The 21,504-nt window shown below is 42.1% G+C and overlaps 1 protein-coding gene and 1 long non-coding RNA gene across 2 annotated transcripts in view; one reads left to right on the forward strand and one right to left on the reverse strand.

Moving 5' to 3' along the window:
* Positions 1-21,370, reverse strand: part of SAXO1 (stabilizer of axonemal microtubules 1) — a 35,581-nt gene extending 14,211 nt beyond the window's left edge. Inside the window, exon 1 of the mRNA XM_077345154.1 lies at positions 20,555-21,370. Within this exon, the coding sequence (XP_077201269.1) occupies positions 20,555-20,625 (71 nt within the window). The 5' untranslated portion in view covers positions 20,626-21,370. The remainder of the gene's footprint in view (positions 1-20,554) is intronic.
* Positions 6,353-21,504, forward strand: part of LOC143841184 (uncharacterized) — a 31,587-nt gene continuing 16,435 nt past the window's right edge. Inside the window, exon 1 of the long non-coding RNA XR_013232614.1 lies at positions 6,353-6,505. This is a non-coding gene — a long non-coding RNA (uncharacterized LOC143841184). The remainder of the gene's footprint in view (positions 6,506-21,504) is intronic.

Below are 21,504 nucleotides of genomic sequence, written 5' to 3' on the forward strand. Positions count from 1 at the left end.
AATAAAGACTACACGAAAGAAAGTTGTTCAAATTTTCAGGTATTTAACAGCCTTATCAGAGAGAATGGTCTTTTGTATGTCAACTTGGCTGGCAACAAAGAGGGCTACTTCAGTGGATGGGAGATCTGTGGCCAGCTCTCCATTTCTCCTCCTTCCTATAACCACCAGAGAGACTCAGGGCTCCTTCACAGTGGAGCCAATAGTAGTTCTATCTCAGTTTGAAGATGCAAAATCTGTATGGGGTCGGAAGACTGGAGCAGCTTCTCTCTGCACACTGTGCTCATGAGCACAAATATTTATTTTATTTATTAGACTTTTATACTGCCCTTCAATATGTGCACCTGGGAGCCATCAAACCCCAATCACACATCAGGTGCAAAGTGCTCAGGTCATCCACCAGCAAACCTAAGGGCTTTCTAATGCAGTGCCAACCTTCACATCTCTGTTTCATGTTGAAGCAACGCTGATGTTCCTCAACTGGCCACCGTGGGAAGGCAAGGCTGCAAGTCTCACTAAATAAAGTATCTAGACCTCAGCTGAAGTCAACATCCCAGCTAGTTTCTCCAGCAAGGAACGGATATGGAGAAGCCCACTGCAACTGACTCACTGCACTTTTCAACTTTTCATTCTGGCAGCTTAGAAGCAATGGAGGCTACATTCGGCAATTCTATAGCAATACGCAGATGATAGCTTAAAGAGATAATGCAAGGAGGAAAAAAGCATACATGTGCAACGCATCAAGATGTATCATATAAGAATATTGGCTGCAGTGGTAACATTTAAAAAGTGAAAACATATTGCAAATAAAGGCAGATGGAAATGACAGCGCTGTTCTTGATGGCAGTGAATGGTTTTGAAATAAAATGTAAAGGTGCCATTAGAAAGAACGACTTCTCCGTGGGGAACGCAGCAGTTTGAAGCCTCTACGCGAGACTTTAATCCAAAATCTTTACAAGGTTAGCTGCAATTCCCACAAAGCTCAGAAACATTTTCTAAATGTCATGGCTGTAATGGTGCACTCTGGATGAATGTGAAAACACAGGCCAGCACTTACATGCACAGATGAGTGGAAGCTGACCATGAAAACCGGCGCTCTTTCAGACACAATCAATATAACAGATCCCAAACCCTCTTCGGTGATTTATGCGTATGGGGGGGGGGTAACTTTTAATTTTACTTGTCCCACACCTTGGCTACGTTACTGCTATGGGAAGGATGAGGTCTTTTCCATTTCTATTGCTTACCTTTGTCTTCCTCTGCCGGTATTTCCCCATAAGTTAACACTTATTTACACCCGGCAATATGGTTTCTGCTAGGCATAGGGTAAATAGGAACTGAGACCAGGAGATAAGAACGAAATATAAACATGATTATAATAGAATTAAACATCTAAAAGGATGACATGAATATTTAACTGAACATCTGCCATGCAGGTACACCTTATTGTTTTCTGTAGTGTAATGGCAATGAAAAAAAAGAGGCGCTTATGCTAGTTTTTTCTTCTAATAGGGTTCAAACGGCCCATTTCCCCTTTTCCAGCCTCCACGGTCTGCCCTGGATGGTCCAGGCTAGCCCGGCCTTATGAGATCTTGGAAGCTATGCGGGGTCATCCCTGATTAGAACTTAGATGAGAAAGCCCCATACACGTCCAGGGCTGCTAAGCACAGGAAGGCAAAGGCAAGCCACCTCTGTTCATCTCTTGTCCTGAAGACCTGACAGGGCTAACATCAGTCAGCTGTGACTTTATAGCCCTTTCCACCACGGCCTGCGCTACCCTCCAGGCTTCAAGTTACAAAGCCAGTGAACTTGCTAGAGGTGGGGCTGTGACATGACTTTGTGCCTCCTAGAAGCACACTGCGCCTTTTCTGCTTGCAAGCATGGTGCAATTGTTAGTGTTCAGCTAGCATCTGGAGGTCATAACTTTGAATCCCTGCTCTGCCACAGAAGCATGACTTTGGATCTGTTGTACCTTCTCACCTTTTGTTGAGCTGGTTTTTTGTACTCTTCTTTTTATTCCCCGACGGAGTCAAAGTGGTTTTCAGTCACCTACCCTTCCTCTCCCCACATCAGATACCCTGTGAAATAGGTGGGGCTGAGAGAGCTCTATGAGAACTGTTACTGGCCTAGCTATCTGCATGTGGAGGAGTGGTGAATCCTTGGTTCTCTAGCTTAGAGGTTGCCGCTCTTAACCATGGAACGAAGCTGACTGTTGTGAGGATAAAACAGAATAAGAGAGAAAGTTGCAAGCAGCTTCGGGTCCTCATTGGGGAGAAAGGTAGGCTACAACAAGAATAAAGGCAAATATAATAAAAAGCGGGTTCAGCCTCCTCACATCTGCAATGTTTTCATTTCCTCAAACTGCCCTGTGGAGCTACCAGCTCCATTCTTTACATGGTTCTGTGTGATTCTGTTCAATCAACTGAGAATCAATACCAGCTTCAAGGAACAGTTTGAGGACATGGAACTGGGGAAAGTCAGAGCAACTTCTCCCTCACATACCATGGTTATGAGCATAAAAGTGCTGGTGTGATTGCTCACTGAAGACACTAGAATGTATGAAAGACTAAAGTGGGTTAAACCACCTATAAGTAATCCGAAAAGACGCATTGCGAATCCTTCCAAACATGAGATTGACTCACTGGAAACCTCAGAGAGAAAAAACACTCCCTTGCCACCCAACGAAATGTATGCCACCCTTGATTACCTTGGGTGATTTTTTTTTTTTTGACATAGCCCCCTGCTGCCTGGGTGGCAAGCATGCCTTGGGACTCCTTTGTGTAGTGAAAAGCAGAGTATAAAAAACAGCTCTTCTTATATATTACAGAATAACTGCAAATCAAATACATTTAGTAACACTGATTACCTGGATATTTAGCATTTATATCCTGCTTTCAATTTTCAAAATGCTTCACATGCATTATCTTGTTATGATGCTTACAAATGACAATAGTCCTGTTACTTAGGGTAGAATTATTATTCCTTTATTGGTATTTTAACACTAATTGAGCTGTAGTACCTTCTGTTTTAAAAAAAGACAAGAAGTCCACCAGCACGAGTCCAACACCAGTGGTGTTGCGGGGTAAGGGCAGATCATGAGTTTGAAGGAACAAAGAGGGCAAATTGTGAATAAAAAGGTAAAGGTATCCCCTGTGCAAGCACTGAGTCATGTCTGACCCTTGGGGTGATGCCCTCTAGCGTTTTCATGGCAGACTCAATACGGGGTGGTTTGCCAGTGCCTTCCCCAGTCATTACCGTTTACCCCCCAGCAAGCTGGGTATTCATTTTACCAACCTCGGAAGGATGGAAGGCCGGCTGCTGGGACTGAACTCCCAGCCTCATGGGCAGAACTTTCAGACTTCATGTCTGCTGCCTTACCACTCTGCACCACAAGAGGCTCCTTTTACCTTTAAATTGTGAATATAGAGGTCCAAACATCTGCACCTTTCCATCTTGAGCACAATATTCCCAGGAAAAATGTACCAAAGCAGGATTTTTTGGGGGAGAGGGAGAGCCACATAGTGGCAGAAAACCCCAAGGTTGGACTAAATCAAGATGTGGTGCACAAGCACCTTCCTCCCCACCCAGTGCAGTTTCAAGTCAAGATGGAGCCACTGTTCTCACTGCTAATTTTTGGCTTTGTTTTTAAGTATATATGTTATAGTTGAATTATTTTTTAAAAAAACAAGATTTAGAAACAGAGAGCTTGATTTGATCTGCATGCTGTGATAAGAGTCAGCTGTGATTTATCAACCTTCAGGAACATACTTTTTTATTTGGAACAAGGTCAATAGAAGTCTATGAAGAGGGCAGACATTGGAGCCCATTGTGAATATCTCCTGTTTATAAGCTGTGGTGAGGCAGAGTCATTACAAGGTCAGCTTCTTGACTGTCAGTTCTCAGGGTCAAAGAAGGGTCTGCAATGAGATCACTACATTTCTGGAGGCAGCCTATCTGTCACTTTAACTCATTAAAGCTTTCCTCTGCCTCTCAAAGGCTATAATGCTAAGTATGCTTCAGTCAGTCAGCAAAACATGTCCTTTTCCAAATTACCCTCTTTGTCCTATTTCTGGCACCTCTGATTTAGCCACAAAGATACCTAGATGCTGAAAGTCAATAACATAACTGTTAGTGGAGTTGGCGTGTCATGATGTCAGAGATCGTGTTCCAGAAAGTTGCTGGTTCAGATCTTGTTTTCCTTTTCCATTTCTTCAATGAATCTACAAATACACTTACTGTCCTATATAGTTTTGGTTGAAAAACTTCATAGAAGGTTCAATAATGTACAAATTGTGGATTCGTCAAGGTTCTTGTAGGTTTGCACAATTGTCATAAAGAGTTTCAACAAACAGCACCATCAGGTTCATATCATGATTTGAACCACATCTGCCTTTGCTACAGGCAAGGATTCCTCTTAAAATGCAAAATTCGTGTCTTGAGGCTATTGACTTTTTATATTCCATTTCATAGGTTCATTCCACATGCAAGATTTTGTTTCTGTATGTAATGTTACATGAGACACAGTAAATTGTCACATGTAGGCAAATAGTTGTGAATTTCTTGCATTGTACAGGGGGTTGGACTAGATGACCCTGGAGGTACCTTCCAACTCTATGATTCTAATGTTTCTATATTTTTGTTACAGTCTTAGTTTTGGTTATTCATCAATATGTTTAGTTTGGTGCAGTGGGGTTTGTCAGTGTACACAGGAATGCAGTACAAACATGTACATGGCAACTGGAAGATAGTCACTTCCCTGCTGAAAGATGGGATGGACCGATTATGCACAGGGCAGAAAGGCTGGGTTGGCAGCGATGAGGCAGCGTGGCCAATCCCCAATTATGCATGATGTTGCCACCATCCCGGCCACTTCCCAGCTCTGGCCCAAATCAGGGCCTTGGATGGCCTGTGGTAAGTGAATGTGGTCAACCTACGGTGTCCCTGCAGTGACACCAACCACCCCGGTCAGCTTTGTAGCGGCTTGAAGCTGAACAGGACATTGTCCTACCCCCATGATGATGAGTTAGCAGCATACCACTCTCCTGCCATTGTGTGGTGGTGACCCCATGCCCCCCCACTCCCCCTGCTGCCACCACCATTGCGCAGCTCAACAGGGAGCCACAGCATTGTGTGTGTGCGCACAGACAACATCAGGGCAGTCTGCATGCGCTAGGGAATTCCTTCCCCCCATGGATTTTCAGAAAGCGGCGGGGCATGCTCCCCTGTCCCAAGGAAGTGGCCCGGCACAGCCAATGTTGCACATAATGAGTCATTGCTAGGTGCCTTCTCCCCCACTACCAGCAGGACGTGGGATAAACTAGAAAGAGATCTTAGATCTCCCAGTGTGACTTTAAGCTGAATAACTGTTGTGAAGGTCCCACCTTGGAAAGGAAAAGCTACCCTAACCCCTTCTGAAGAGATGCTGTACTTAAATGCAAACAGGTGCAGTTAAGACCCCCAAATACCAATTTAATGGGTAGAACCTAATATTTCCTCCTCTGGTGAAACTCAATCTAGGAAAGAAGCTTCACAAAGGAAGGATGTCAGAGATTAGAAAAAATTTCAAGTCTAAAACAACTTTTCTGATCCAGAAGTCAGCCAGCTATGCCCAGCCAGCAGAAGGCAAAATCTGTAGAGAGAAGCTGTACTTCTGTACTTTAAGTGAAGCTGATGCAGAAAGAGATAGACACTACATTTAGGCTAGATATGGCAAATGTTTTACAATGAGTCCTGTTCAATTAATTAGCTGTTGCCTTGATCAGGACTTGTGAATGTTTTTTTTCAATTTAGTTTCCTTCCAGCACTAGCCTATTCCTAACCACGACACTTTTAGCCTTCTTTTACTATCTATGCTCACATGAAATGCAAGCGTCACATGTCATAATCACAGAAGGGCAGCCATGTCAGTCCGCCATAACAAAATTACATACAAGGCCCGCAGCACCTTCAAGTCTAACCAGATCTATTTCAGCAGTAGCTTTCATGAGTCAGTGCTCACTTCCTCAGACCCACAGATGTCACATTTCATTCAACAACCAGAACAACGGCATAGTAATGCCACCAAAATAAAGGAGAAATGATCAAATCTGACTGGATTCTGTGCTGTTGTGTAGGTAAGCAGAACTGATCCGAGTTCATGCTGGGCAGTTTTTTTAAAGCAGATTTTATCATTACTAGATTTGGGGATAGGAGCAGATTTTACCCCTAATATGTCAGGTGTCATTTCACTGCAGCTATTCCACTGGTGCTTTTCAACCAGCTCTCTGGCCAGTGAATTCACAATCACCACCACGATGTCATAACTGGGGGTCATTGCCTCAGTAATGACTAGCCTTTTATGAGGTGCACTGGGAATTTCCCAGACTGCATTCTGGCACAATGAGCCTCATTGAGTCTTATATAAGGGATTTGGTGGATACAGAAGGCACTGGGATATTAGAGCTCTTCATCTAAGAGACGACACGAGCACGACAGTCACTTGAGCACCTTTGATGGGAAATCAACACAGGTACATTTATTCTCGCAAATCTGGGGGTGGGTATCTATCAGTGTTGAAGAGATGCTACATTGTGTGGAAATGGTTCTCCCACAGAGCTCTGTGGAAATGCTGGCTGTGATCTAGAAGAACTAACAAACACTTTTAAACATGAGACATCCCACTGCATCATAATGGGAAGCATGAAAAGTCAGAGCAATGGGGTACTATTTCTTCCAAAGCAAGAACGTAAATGACGCTGACTGCTGGCATCATTCCTCAATGGTTTGAGGACCAATGGTCCTCCGGTGGTGCAGAAGGAGAAGAGAGCCAGTGCAGGATCAACACCTGCTACCATGGGGGTTTGATAAGCATCTAGCATTTGGGCTTTCTTTCTATTCGGCATAGTGACCCATCAGAAATGCACAATATGACTAATTTGGATTCTTCCTAAACAAGAAATGGACTAATATTTGGATGAAGGTCATTGACAAGAAACAAAGAATCATGCTTTAGCCTGTGAACATCTTTCATTTTAAGTCCACGTAGATTAAGTGGATTAAAAAACAAAAACAAAACAGAAGTTTCAACACAATCCTATCCAAGCAACAGCTCAATTCCCGCCCCCCTACTTTCACATGTGTGTACCCCTTCACTCTTGACAGCACATATGTATAGACCAGAAGGAAAGGTGGCAGGGCTTAGTCAAACCTTTCTCTGCGCAGGTGGGCAAGTGCTTTTCCTCAACCTCCTCTCCTTCCTCCCCGATCCCAGTTCTTCACTCAAATGCATCACCTCCAAGGGATGCTTTTTGTTTAAAAGAGAGAAGCCTGTTGTCTCATTTGCCATCATGTAGTGGCCTAGACCAGTGGTCCCCAACCTTTTTATCACCGGGGACCACTCAATGCCTTTTACTGAGGCCCGGTGGGGGGGGTAGTTTACTCCTCTACCCTCAACCACTGCCATAGCACTCTCTGATCTCTATGGTAATGTTTAAACATCCCTTCAAAATAAGATACAGATATGCCACAACAATGAAGTATGTTGTAAAGGGCTGGGGGGGATGAAGCAAAGGGCCCGGGGGGGGGGGGGAGAGAGAAGGCGTCCTTCGGTCCCCACCTCCAATTAATCGAAGGACCCCATGTGGTCCACAGCCCACAGGTTGGGGATCACTAGCCTAGACCTCAAGCAGAAGATGCTCTCTTAACAGAGGCTGTTCCCATGCCCACATTTTGACAAAGTGACATGAGCACAGGGGCAAGAAGCACACACAGAAGAGAACTGGTGGGTAGGATGAAGAGAGACAGCTGGGAAGATCAAGCAATCTCTTCTCTGCTTTCCTTCCCATCCCACCCAACATTATCTGCTGAATGAAGAAAACAGCAAGTGGAGAATCCTACAAGTTCCTTCATAGTATGCTGTTCCAATGAAAACAAATGGCAGCTCAGCTGTCAGACCCTTCCAATGTGCTCTCGTTTATTCTGTATATTCCATAGCACAAGACAGATTAATGCAGGAGGGAGCAGGGGTGGTGAATGAAACCAGTTAATTGTAGTAATAGGAAATGACACTTTTTGTTATCGTGACATTCTAAAGTATATGTTGCCACCTTCTGGCCTTTGGAGGGAAATCTCCAGCTGCAAGCAGCATGAACCAGCATACACAAATTGTGCTCAAGAGCCCCCTCCCCCAACTTTCCACAGGCTCATTGTGTTAAGCCACTGGGGTAAAGTGTTTGAATGTTGGACTACAAGCTCCATTCTGAAACCCCCAAATCACCAGGGAGCTTGCTGGATGACCAAAGCCCATTTACCCTCAGACTAACCCACTGTGCAAGACTGTGGGAAAATGGCAGGGTAAAAGGAGAAAACGATCTTCCTTAGAATGGCTGGACTGGGTGGACAAGGGAGTCAAGAACACTCCAATGCCTACCAGTGTGAACTATAAAGATTGTCATTCATTAGGTCCTTCCTTTTCCTGTCCTCTATACCCTTTTCCTTGCAATTAGAAAGTGTTGGCATGCGTGCTCACGGACCAGAGCTCTGCAAAGGTACAGTGGGAAATTTACTGCTCTGGCACCCTCAATGTATGCGACACTTTACAGAGTATGACAGGCCCTGCTCTAAGGAGCTGATCTAAAATTTAATGACTAGAGGGGGAGGAGGCGACTACTGGGAAGGACAAACATGCATTCATTCCACATACATGATTAGGTTGTTCTTTTTTACTTGCTCAGCCAGTACATCATCCAAAATTATACTTGGAAAATGTCAGAACATTTTCCTCCAGTTCTGAGGCTTAAAAGGAGTTTTGTGTTTTCAATAGCATTGAATAGGCACAAATGATATGCTGTTTTTTTTCCTGTATAGAGGAAGAGACTCCAATGTCACATTTTTCTCATCCCAGGATTTTAAAGCATTATTACAACTCACGTATATACGTAGTGATAGAATTGAGACATCTATATACTATTAGCCATGTGTAGTCGTGAAATGTTGATTTTATGAACGTAGGCAGATTGTGAGTGGGCAGGAAGGAACTTGCCAGTGTTTGTCTATTGTGGCCCTTCCTTGCATCCTGAGGGAACTGTGGGATGATAGGGGTATTCTCACCAGGCCAGGGTGGATTCTGGAGATTTTTGTTTTTTTGGTGGGGGGATCACTTGGGCATGAAATTGGGGTCACTATGGGTGGACAGGTAGTTGCAAGTTCCTGCATTGTGCAGGAGGTTGGACTAGATGACCCTAGAGGTACCTTCCAACTTTACGATTTTATGATCTGTGGATAGCTAAATCTGTGGACTGGGGCCACATGGAGGCTAAAGAGATTTTTATGCACCTCTGGGATCTTGAAATGCCTAAAATCTGATTTAAAAAATACATAGGATTAAACCCCCGAGAACTGACAGAGGGTTTGCTGCGCTTGTGCAGAAAACGCTCTTTTCTTAGCTGTTTGGAGCCTAGGAGCCAAGCAGCTGTTTGGGAGCTGCTCTGGGACTTGCCATGGTAGCAGCAGACTCCACGAACTGCTCTGGATCTTGTAGTTGTGACGCACATCGGAACCTTGTCCAGGCTTTGCTGCAGACAGACTCTTTATTACAGTCATAGACCAGAATAAGAAGGCTTTGCTGCAGTGTCAGCTATTGGAGCCACTTTGGACCCTGCCATGACAGCAGCTGATGATGGAAAACATTCTAGGCTTGGAACAGATCCTAAATACCACTGGCAGGCCCCAAGGTGAAGCCTAGGCTCAAAAGCTCATCAATTGGGGGATCTCCCTCCCCCCTCCTGAGTTTTATAGGTCATCCTTTGTTCATTGTATTTCAGTTTTAAGTAATAAATGTGTGGATTGCCCTAAAATCACACGATCTAATAGAGAACAAAGCTTAGACCCTACATTCAAAATGATTTAGCTCCTTATATTACAGTTGTTTGAAGTAATTCTTCATTCCTAATATTATGGTTGTTTGAGGTAATTCCTCCTCTATACCCAAGCAATATTACTCACCCAGTATGTATTCTAATTATGATCAAAAACGTTTAGTTCCAGTTTAAGAATACTGCACAATGCAGACTGTAAACCTTCCCCTGGTGCCCCTTTAATACTTAGTATCTAGCCTGATGCATAATTCTGGAGAACAGAAAAAATTAAGATCAACCCCAAACTTTCACAGAATAGTATTATTAGCAAAAACACTTTGGGGAGGAGGTATGCCAAAGGCTTTACAGACAATACAAGAAGTGGCATCATGCAAACATTCTGAAAGTCCATTCCAGGCATTCAAGGTAGGAATTCAGAAGAATGAAATCCTGGGAGGGAGCAGAATCACCTTTAGATGATTGAGCAGGTAGAGGAACAGAGGTTAATCAAGCCTGCCACCATACTAAAATAAAATGCAGACCTTTACTCAACCATGACCATTACCAGCTGGGCCATGCTAGCGATCATCATAGAAATGTGTGGTGCACCATGGGGAAGGAAAGATACACCATGGGGAAGGAAAGATACTTGTACTCTATTATATAAAGGTTCATAAGAGTATGCAAATATAAGTAGACCCAACAATACAGTCTTGTAAATATAATCTTCAAGACAGCACCATTTCTAGGTAAACAGGGTGCACCTGGACTTTTCCCATTGCTTTGCCCATTTGCTTGTATACTCAGGTGCAATTCGCTCTTAAAATATAAACAATCCTATGACCATTTCACACTAGGTATTTTTATCTGTTTCTGTATATTCTTCCTCACTGTGACGAGTAAGGGAATAATAAATCTGCTTTAAAGAAAAGCTCTGGGATGCAAAAGAGCATTCCACCTGTTTAAATCTCAAGGCAAATAGCAAAACATATCTAAACGTCTACTTTTCAGAAGCATAATAAGGCATAGCAATGCTGTTGATGTCCACATCCTTATGTCATTCTCCAGCCCTGCAGAGGGTTCTGATGACTATCTCCAAGTGTGGCTGCACAAAGCAGGCTTTCTGCAGAAAGAGGTAGTGTTCCTCTTATGTCATACAGACAAACTAGCTTGCAAATAATATGGACACTAACAATTGCTAGGAAAGTTAAGCAAGTCTGTTTTTTTTTTAGAGGGGACAGAACATAATTATCTAAGAGATTACAAAAAGTGCAAGCGATCAATTATCAAGACTGCTGAGTTCAAATTCAAAAGGACTGCCACCAAAATTGTTTAACGAGACATCACACAGCTTTGGTAGTCTTCAAGTTGCTTTGTGTTTTTTCATCAGGCAATTTAGGATGTGTTTAAGTATGCAGATTTGGGGGCTGATGTAAACTATATGGGATTGCACATACTATGCAAAAACAGTATACAACGCAGACACAGCATACAATATCTAATCTTTACCAAAAATGACTGTATTATACCATCAAGAAAGAGTAGGTACTTTTTGTCCCTGTAGAGTCCAGAGATGTGCTAAAGGCAGACATCTTTCTAAGAAGACATCTAGCCTATTGAAAATGAATCAAAGTGTCAGGATTACTTGGGTAATCCAGCTAAAAGTATATGAATGGAACAAAACATCATAAAGAGGCATTGGCTGGATAGGCTGAATACATTTGAGATGTTGACTGTAGGCTTATTACTGAAGTCAAACTAGAACACTTCAAAAAGGGAGAAGCTTTTGATCCAGCAAATCTGATAATGGTCCTCCTAAACCAAGACTTGAAAGATTTGACATGTATGACATGCACCCTTAGGAGGCATGTAAAATATTGCATAGACTTCTGCCAGTAGCAAAGCTATCCAGATCTATGTCAAAAATACAATGAGACAATACAATCCTTGTCTAGTGCATCTAGACATACTGTGTTGATTATAACAGAAACAGTGAAATCAAGAATACTTCAAGGCTGCAAAAGAAAATATTCATTTTCTGGCTCAGGAAACTGGTTTTCCTGCAGAAACTGTTAAATATCGGCTTTTATCTTATCAATATTTACACCAACCTTTCTTTAAAAATAAGAATTCTTCCAGTCATATGTAATACAAACCCGCTAGCCTTCCATTTTTCTCATTTTGTTACATAATGAACACATACTTAATCCACCTCTAATCACAGAATGAAAAAAACCTAAATTAAAATGAGCGTGTTGGATTGTGTGTTAGGGTTTTGGCAGAAATTACTATGGGGATTGTGTGAGGTAACTTATTTCCCTTTAAAGGGGAAAGTTAGGCAGACATGTCAAAGTCAAAGATATTAAATAAAATGACAACAAAGATGGCAAGGTTCACAAAGAACAAACAAATGAACAAATTCCTTAGGTTTAGTGTAAAGACAGATGTGCCATTTTAAAGTGTGATGGGCGTTTTTAACTTGAGATGTGATAGGAAAGTTTAGAAAGAAATCTAGATTTTTTTCCCCCAGAAGATTTGTTTTCAATTTTTCCATAAAAAAACCTGGAAATTTGTAGGAACACTGAAAAAATCCTATGAAATATTTTCCTTTTGGAGTGATTTAAATTGCTTTTAATACAAACTGTGATAATTTCCCATATTTGAATGCAGGACAGTCTACAGCATTAGATGATATTTCCGGTTATATATTGGAGACATGTAAACATTTTCAAGAAATATGTTTCAATGTTACCAGGAAAGAGCTTATCTGGAGGTAGGAAGATGGATTTGTTTCCAGACGAATTGCTTGGGTTTCCAGACTAAATTTTCTTTGCCTTGAGCTGAGTACAGGGGAGGATAATGCAAGGTTAAGTGTTCAGTTTTCCTCTCTTAGCCAGCTTCAATGAGAGCAGAATTGCCTCCTCATTGGTCTCTTCTTATCCTCTTTAATACATACTTTGAGCAGAAAATAACAGGAGAGTTGATAAGGAACATGCACACACATGATATACTATTTGCCGACGTATAAGACGACCCCCCAACATTTCCACTCAAAATTTAGAGTTTGTTACATTACATTACAGTACTATGGCCCACTATGGGCAGCTATGTATATCCCAACTGAAGTGCACCCGGCGTATAGGACGACCCCCCCACTTGGAGGCATGTTTTTCAGGGGGGTAAAGTAGACTTATACGGCAGCAAATACTGTACTTGAAATTTACTATTGCACGTGATAACCTCTGCACAGATGCATGCAATTTTCTGCATGAAATGCAATCCTAGCTCTAATCTTACAACTGTGGACATGATTTAAAACCATTTATATCTATATAAGGTATCATATTTCTACCTTATCAATTCCTCTTTTAAAAAGTTTATTGCAGTGTGAAATTGGAGGAGTTAAAAACTACAACCAAAGTCAAAATGCTTGCAGAAAAGTCACTGGATATCAACTACTTACCTTTTTACCATAATGAGAAACACAGAGAAATATACCACAGAGCCAGTTTGCCCAGCTGTAATTCACCCTGGCAATTTGGCCAAATACTGCAAAATGAACTTGAGCCTCTAAATTAAACTCTTTTTGAAGTTACAAAATGAAAGCTATGAAGCTTTGCCCACCTAGCCAGCTGAGCAATCATGAAGCCCTATCAGCTGTGCAGGTCAAATCTGCCAAACAACATCCAGTCCTGTGCGGAATTTTTCTGAAAACAAGCCTAGTAATAATGAATTGCTTCCCTAGGTAGGAAGCACTAATGAAACAGCTTTTAAAATCAAGCTGGTGCACATAGGGGCAGAATATTGACTGGGAAGGGCAAAGCACCCTCTGGACTGAGAGACACAAAAGATCTACAATAGCACATCAACCCTTGCCCTACTCTAATTCTACCACATCCCCCATAAAATGGGGTCAATTGCCTTCATTTGGATAGTCTGGGATACTCTGCCTCATTTGGATAAACAATGTTAAAGGCTGTTGTTTCTTTCCCATCACATCCATGTTTCAGGCAAACAACTGGGTGAACAATCACACACCAGTACAAACCAATACAGCACTCAAACTGCCAAACCAAAGAGTAAACACTACTGAAATCACTGCTCTTTGGCAGAAATATTAAAGTTCAGCTTCAAAAGGTGAACCTCATAACTCCACAGCCATAACTGGCGGCCCATTGTTCAGTTGCTTATTCCGATTGGATAGATTCAATACAGTTGCCTTGAAGGAGCCTTAAAGTTTGACGCTGACTTGAGAACTAGCAAACCCGGATAAAGTAGTCTCACTACAGTAGAGCACTATTTTCAGGGGGATTACATTCACCTGAAAGCTGCTGATACTACAAACTGATAGACCTCTAATTTGATTATCTTCAGAAATTTAGTCTATGATGGACAGACAGAAAGTAGAAAGAACATAATATTCTTAGGATCCCCAAATGCAGCCATTTACTATACACAAGTGAAAAAGTAAAGTGCAATCAGGGAAAATTTTGACAGTGGGCCAACATGTTCTTTGTTGCTAGCATGCATAACCACTGACCTTCATTCCTGCTCCTACCTGCATAGCTCCAGCCTAGAATGCAAGTCCAATGGGACAGAAGGCTAGGGATTCCGGCTAAGATGTCGTTCTGAGAGGGTTGCAGGGCATCTGCTCTACTATCTCTGAAGCCTGACAGGGGTCAATCGTGCAAGCAATTGGCAGAAAAGAGGAGGGGTACGCAAACCCCACCTCACCTTTCTACCCAGGAAGTTCCTAGGGCCGTCTCCAATCCTTTAGGGAGTATATCTCCCTGGATTATAGGCTGTCAGTGTTTCAGGTCCAGAGGACGACTGCCATTTTCTATCTCGGACTTTCTTTTCTCTTTAATCTTAAAGTATCTGCTTCAACCCTACACGATGATTTACAGCAAATGAACGTTGTGAACTGAGGGGAGGACATCGGCTGAGTTCCAAAACATCAGTTACCGCAAGTATCTCTCGTTTTTTTTTCTCCGTCTCTCTTCCTGCATCAAAGCCCTTTGTTTCCCTCCTCCTTTTATTCTGCTCTGCCCGAAGCTACCTCGTTATGAGGCAGGCTAATTCTCCTAACTAAGCAGAAGAAGGACTCAAATCAACTCAAATTAATTGGCAAAAGCTCTTACAGCAATTATTTTGGTTTTTGGAGATAAGAGATAAGAGCTGTGAATGGGAAGATCTCACGAGAACTCTGTTCCAGCACGAGAATATCTGCCTTACTGACTTCAATACGTCACATGCCTGTGCCGGAACGTTAGAGCAGTGGTCCCCAACCTTTCTGAGGCTGGGGACCGGCAGAGCATCGGGCCGCGCCGCCGCGGACCGCGCCCGCTCATCGGGCCGCACCCCCGCGGGCCACGCCTGCACATCGGGCCGCGCCCGCACGGCACGGCCCTGATTCCCTCTCTCCGCCCTCCCGCAGTAAGAAGCTTCCCGGGCCGCAAGCTTGCGGCCTGGGAAGTTTTTTACTGCGGGGGGGCGGGGAGAGGGAGCCGCGGCCCGGCGCCATGGCCTTCGCGGCCCGGCACCGGGCTGCGGCCCGCAGGTTGGGGACCACTGCATTAGAGGATAAAACAGAGGACCTGTACTGGCTACTTGTAAAATTGTTTGAGACCGGCTGTTGTTTAAGTCAAAAACATGTCTATGTTAAAAAGATTGGCTCATCTAATAGAGAAACAAACCCAAGATTTCAAAGCATTTGCAGAAGGATTGGTTAAAAATATCTTCAAGGAGATCCAAGATGGCAAAGAAGTCTCCAACAGGAATGATGGATCAATAACAGTGGCTGATGACAGCTCTAAGCAAGGTGGAAAACCAACAGTAGAAGAGAAATCTGAAATTTTGGAGACGGAAAAGATGTCGGAGTTCTGCAGCCCAGATAAGGACACCCTTTTAAAAAAGACATACAGCCATCTCAAAGCAACAGTATACAAAAATCAATCAAAAGATATATCGATCTGTAGTGAAAGTAACTGATTTAAAGGAGCTCTTTGGGAAAAAATTGTATTGATACTGGAGTCCAGGAGGTGCAACGGCCTCAAGATTTATCAATGCATATTCTGCGGGAAAGAGTACAACTGCACTTTCCACGCCAAAGGCCAACAGGACAGAATATAAGTCTACGGGAACGACAAGATGTAGCAAGCCTCGAGATGAGACCCCCTTAAGAAGACCGAAAGCTCATATTGTTCTATGTTTAATGTTAAGCATTTAATCTAAACCTGGAAACTTACTATTCTTTGTATTAATAACATATACTGTATTCCATATTTTTATTTTTATGAAAAAGGGGGAGCAGTGTTTCTTTCTCTCTTGTTTCTTTTCTTTTGTAGGCATATAGGTAATATAATCGTTAGCGTTGGAAATATAAAACGGGGTTTTCCCCCCTTATTTTTTTTTCTTTATTAGTGTATTGTTATAGGGCCAAAGCTCACACTGATCTGTAGAAAACATTTGATGTTAAGCTCTCAACTTAAATCTGAAAATATACCTGTCAGGGTGGCTCTTAGAATGGGTCAAGTATAAATTGTTTTGTAGATGTATCTGTATTAAGGATAAGGAGAAGCTATGAAAATCCTCTTGTAATTTTTTTTTTTGTACATCTTTAAGGTAAAGCCCTATTTTCTTTTCCCTTCATTAGAGTATACAGGGCCAAAACTCATACTGTTTTACAAGAAATGTTTAATGTTAAGCATCTAACTTAAACCTAGAAATATCTGTCAGGATAGCTCTTAGATTGTATCAAGCAGTTAACGTGAGGTCTACGATCTCTCAAGTAGGTTGATTATTAACAACTTATATCTAAATAGGCCTTTTTTAAAATGTAGTGGAAATGTGGATGGCTCTTAGACTCAGTTTTGGGCAAAAGTTTATATCATTGTGTAGTTAATGTGGGGTCGTTCATTTTCAAATGATGATTATATTTTATATTTTACAGTTCTTTGTATTAATAACTCGTATTGCATTCTATATTTCTATCTTTATGAAAATAAAAAAAAACTTGTATATAAAAAAAGAAGGCTAGGGATTAGAATGGATCAGTCTGAACATTCGCAAGAACAAATGACATTTCCAACTGAGCTTAAGATTTACTTGGTCCCTGCAATTGTGGTTTGCCTTTCTTACTGAAGCTCAGAGCTGAGTATAGAGTCAAAAAAACAATGCAAGAAAAAACAGAAAATGTCCCATGACAATAGAGCAACAGAAATTTAAAAAAACAATGTGCTAAACTAGGTACTATGAAAGCAGCGCAGTAAACCAGAACCCTTTTCTCTGTATAACCCCCCCCCAAAAAAAACTATTGTTTTTTACATTCTGTGGATGCCTACTTGAGTTCCTCAAGCACAATGATCCACAAAATAACAGAGAAAGCATGGGTACAGCTGCCATGACACCTACCCATACAACAATCAGAATGCTGACTCCAGTACTGTTCTCTATCAGTCTGAGTTCCATTACTACATGAAAGACATTTCTTATTTGATTTCCCATCTTCTGGGTGTCCCAGTATGTTGCTGTCTACTATAGACTCTTGAGGTCCAGACAGAGACTTTGATCTCGCATGATTGGAGAATTCTGTGTGCTGTCAGCACTTAACACACCGCTACAAGTCTGAAAGGAAACATAATTCATCACAACGCTAGGCAAACAAAGCACCACACCACAAATACAAATAGTTGTGGAATAATATTATTTTGCTGCTGGCTGTGTTTAAAGACCAGCTTCTCACAGACATCTCGGCATGGCGTCCAGAGTGCTAACCACTGAAATATAGACACTTGGGAAGAGGCAAGCTGAACAGCCCGTGTACCATAAACGAGAGATTAAGGCAAACACGGACCAAATTCAGCTGCAGCGTGACTCCTTTTGTAAATATATCTAAAACCACTGTCAGTGCCATGGAAAAACAGCAACAGATGTGGAAGGCTAAGAGAAGTGTTAATGTACCCAAAATAAAAAGACACAGATGTGCTAGCAGTGGGCGATGTGTGTGTTTCTGCTCAGTGCCAAATCCACCAAACACATCAAATTCCCCAGCTGTGAGCCCACACACATTGCTCCAGATGCAGGTACCCAAGCAGCCTCTCATAGGCTGGGGGCATCCAAGTTGTGACCCCCAGAGGCTTGAGAAACCATCCCCTAACATGGCTAGCTATTTTCAGATGATACTTGGACAGTGAAAATTTTTTTAAGAGGACTGATGTTTGGATGGCCCCGGAAACATGGTTTTATTGCAACAGATCTTTGCTGGTGTGGCTACATGAGACATGGTTGTCACCACAAAGTGGGAAAAAAGCCATCCCAGGTTCATACATCTCCATGGAAAAGAGTAAATGGATAACAAAAATGCAGTTTAGGTAAATGGATCTGCTCACATAAGACACAAACATGCCAGGAAGTTGAAATGTGGTTGTGTAGTCACATTCCTGAATGGACAGAAATTTTCTTTACAAGCTGGTAGAAGCACACTCAGTGCTGCATTTCTGTCTTTCACACACCATGCCAGGAGCAGACAGTAGCCTAAATGCATTTTTAGAGGCATGGACGAAGTGTGCTGCGGTTCAGAAACAGAGGCAACCATGCTGCATGGAAGAGCTTTGTTACCAAGAAAATATTGTACAAGCTTTAAAAAAGGATGCTTATTCTTTGTGAGTTCTGCTGCAGGGTTATGTACACTGCAGCCAACTCAAAGGTGCCCCGGGCATCCTACTTGTCTCCATTGCTTCCTACAGGGAAAAATTCAAAGAAGCCAGTAACCAAACACACAAGAGCAACCACTGACCAAACAGAACAAGCCCAACAAGAACTAATATCAAACCGACAAAATCCAAGCCAAACCAACCGTGTGTTTAATGCCAAATCCTCATCTACAGTTAGCTTATTAAAACATAACCAGAATTTTTCTTAAAACTAAAATTTTTAAGACTGGCAAGAATATCCCCAAAATGTCACAAAGCCACAAAAGAAAACCAGAACCTGAAAAGGGGGGGAAAGTTGGCAGTCCCTCACTACAAGGGCCTGGCCAAAAAATGACAAGCAGACAAAACAAACAAACAGAAAATCCTGAAATATTTTGAAATGAAGTCCAGCAGTCCTGAAGGTGTCCAGTAGAAGAAGAAGAAGAAGAAGAGTTGGTTCTTATATGCCGCTTTTCCCTACCCGAAGGAGGCTCAAAGCGGCTTACAGTCGCCTTCCCATTCCTCTCCCCACAACAGACACCCTGTGGGGTGGGTGAGGCTGAGAGAGCACTGATATCACTGCCCGGTCAGAACAGTTTTATCAGTGCCGTGGAGAGCCCAAGGTCACCCAGCTGGTTGCATGTGGGGGAGCGCAGAATCGAACCTGGCATGCCAGATTACAAGTCCGCACTTCTAACCACTACACCAAACTGGCTAGAGAGAGAGTAAGAAGGTCATCCCCAGGCAGGCTAGGTAGTAGAGATCCAAACTAACAAGCAGCAGCAGACTCTCAAAAACACTAGCTCTGAAATGGACTCAAGCTTGCTCTTATTCTCTTTTGCCCAAGCCCAGAATATGCCATGTGGAACAACAAATATGGAGACATCTCTCCCAGCAAAACGGCTTGAGCTTAAGGCAGGAGCCCTTCTTCCCATGGTAGTGTTTTAAACCTCCTAGGGATTTCCTGCATGTTAAAATAGGCCATTCCTTGCAGCTAATACATGGCTTCGAAAAACCCAAACTAGGACCCAGGAACTTGCAACCAACAAGTTATAAAAAATTATAGTTTGCTGACATGAAGGGAAGTGAGAATCATCATAATTAGGCAGAAAGGTCAAGTACTCCTATAACAACTATTCCTTCCTCCTCTCCTTCCTATTGCCAGGGAACCTTACGAAACGGGAGAAGAGATAAACATAGGAGCCTTAGAATTGGCTAAATTTATAAACCACCCCTCCTAATAGGCCCAGAGTGGTGTACATTTTAAAATTATCTGCATTAATTTCAATGTTCCAACCCAAGTATGAAAAGCAGGAGAATTGTAACAGCATGAGGAGTAATTTCGGGTATAACAGTAGCATTTTTTTCACAATTCTCTTCCCCTTCCCCCACAAATTAAGTGCAAATTTTCTGATCAAGTTATTCCCCTTGCAAAAACTAGGCAGTCAGAGTTATTTGGTTTCCATTACATGGCTACTTTTATAGTTACTGTCCAGTGGAATAAATATCTCAACTTTTTGTACATAAACTGATGTAAACTCCCAAAAATGTTATAGTATCTTGCCTTTATATATTGTAATATTCTAAATTGCACAGAACCTCTTGAGGTGGCTTAGTTTAATGGGAATCCCAATCTGTTCAGACTGTAGAACTTTGGTTGGGGAGTTATCTTACAAGCATGCTGATGTAGCAGCCAAGCAGGTGTGAACCTGACAGCAGCATCTACATGACAGACCACTTGGAGCCCTCTCATAAACTGGTATGAAAGTTCTAAGTAAAGTAGAATAGGCATATCTTAAACATGCCCTCATAATATAATAGGGCCAACTAAGCAAGACCATTGGAGCTCTGTAATATTCCATAATTTAGGGCTACTCACAGGTCATGAGGGGAAAACAATTAAACTGTGCTCATTGTCTGAGCCAGTAAAAGCCATTCCACACAAAGCAAAGCAATTGCCAGTACAACAGTTGTGATGGTCCAATGAACAGTTGCACGCAACACATGAATCCTGATAGTTCACATACATACCCACAATTGCAGATCTCGCATATGCACTTTTCAGCAGATGGGGAGGGTTGTGGTGTCAAAGATGGCTTCATTATTATAATAAAATGAGATAACTGTAGTCCTCTGTCTAGTTACTGGGTAGAGAGAATAAGCTTATAGCCTAATTACTTCATACTACACTGCAGCAGGTTGTATTGGAGCAAAGTACTCTGTACATCCTAGCTACTCAAGTTCACTTGAGCAGCAAAATTCTCCCCCCAGCCTAAAACTACCGCTTATGCCTCTACTCACTCCAGCCTGTCCTACAAAGAGGTAGGGACTGATCATAACTTCCTAGGGCAGTCACTTGGAGATCCTTTGTGAAGTCACCAGGATAGACCTGGACCCTGCAGCAGCAATACTGTCAAAGGAGATGTTAAACAGGGGCCTACAAAAACCTAGGGAGTAAAAGACATCTTCTTAAGATATAAATGGCTCCATTCAGGTCTGGGAATTACTAAATTCATTCAATCAACCACAAGTCTGTAAGATATGGATGACTAAAATGAAAATGCAAACAAAGAAGGCTACAAATGTCATTCATTTCCCTCACAAATGGGATTCTGAGAACACAGCTAATATAGATACATAATAAAATTTAATTCCTGTTTCTCAATTCCTTATTCCTGATCCTTTAGCACTTACAGCACATTTATTCAATAGTGGCCAGAAACTCAATATATCACTTAACAATGTATTCCAACTATATAATTTATATAGCTCGATTTATCACGATTATAGCTAGATAAATCAAAGGATAGTACATACGTGCCTACACTAAAGTACTACCATTTTTCACCCATTTTTTCTTCCCACATGTAAAGACACACCCTATGTCCCTATGTCTTGTACAGTAGAGGGATAATTATTATTATCCCTCTACTGTACAAGACATAGGGACTCTCTTCAGCTTCTTCTAGGGATTTATATCT

Source organism: Paroedura picta, chromosome 7, assembly GCF_049243985.1.
Source record: "Paroedura picta isolate Pp20150507F chromosome 7, Ppicta_v3.0, whole genome shotgun sequence".
In the NCBI taxonomy this organism is placed as follows: Eukaryota; Metazoa; Chordata; class Lepidosauria; order Squamata; family Gekkonidae; genus Paroedura; species Paroedura picta.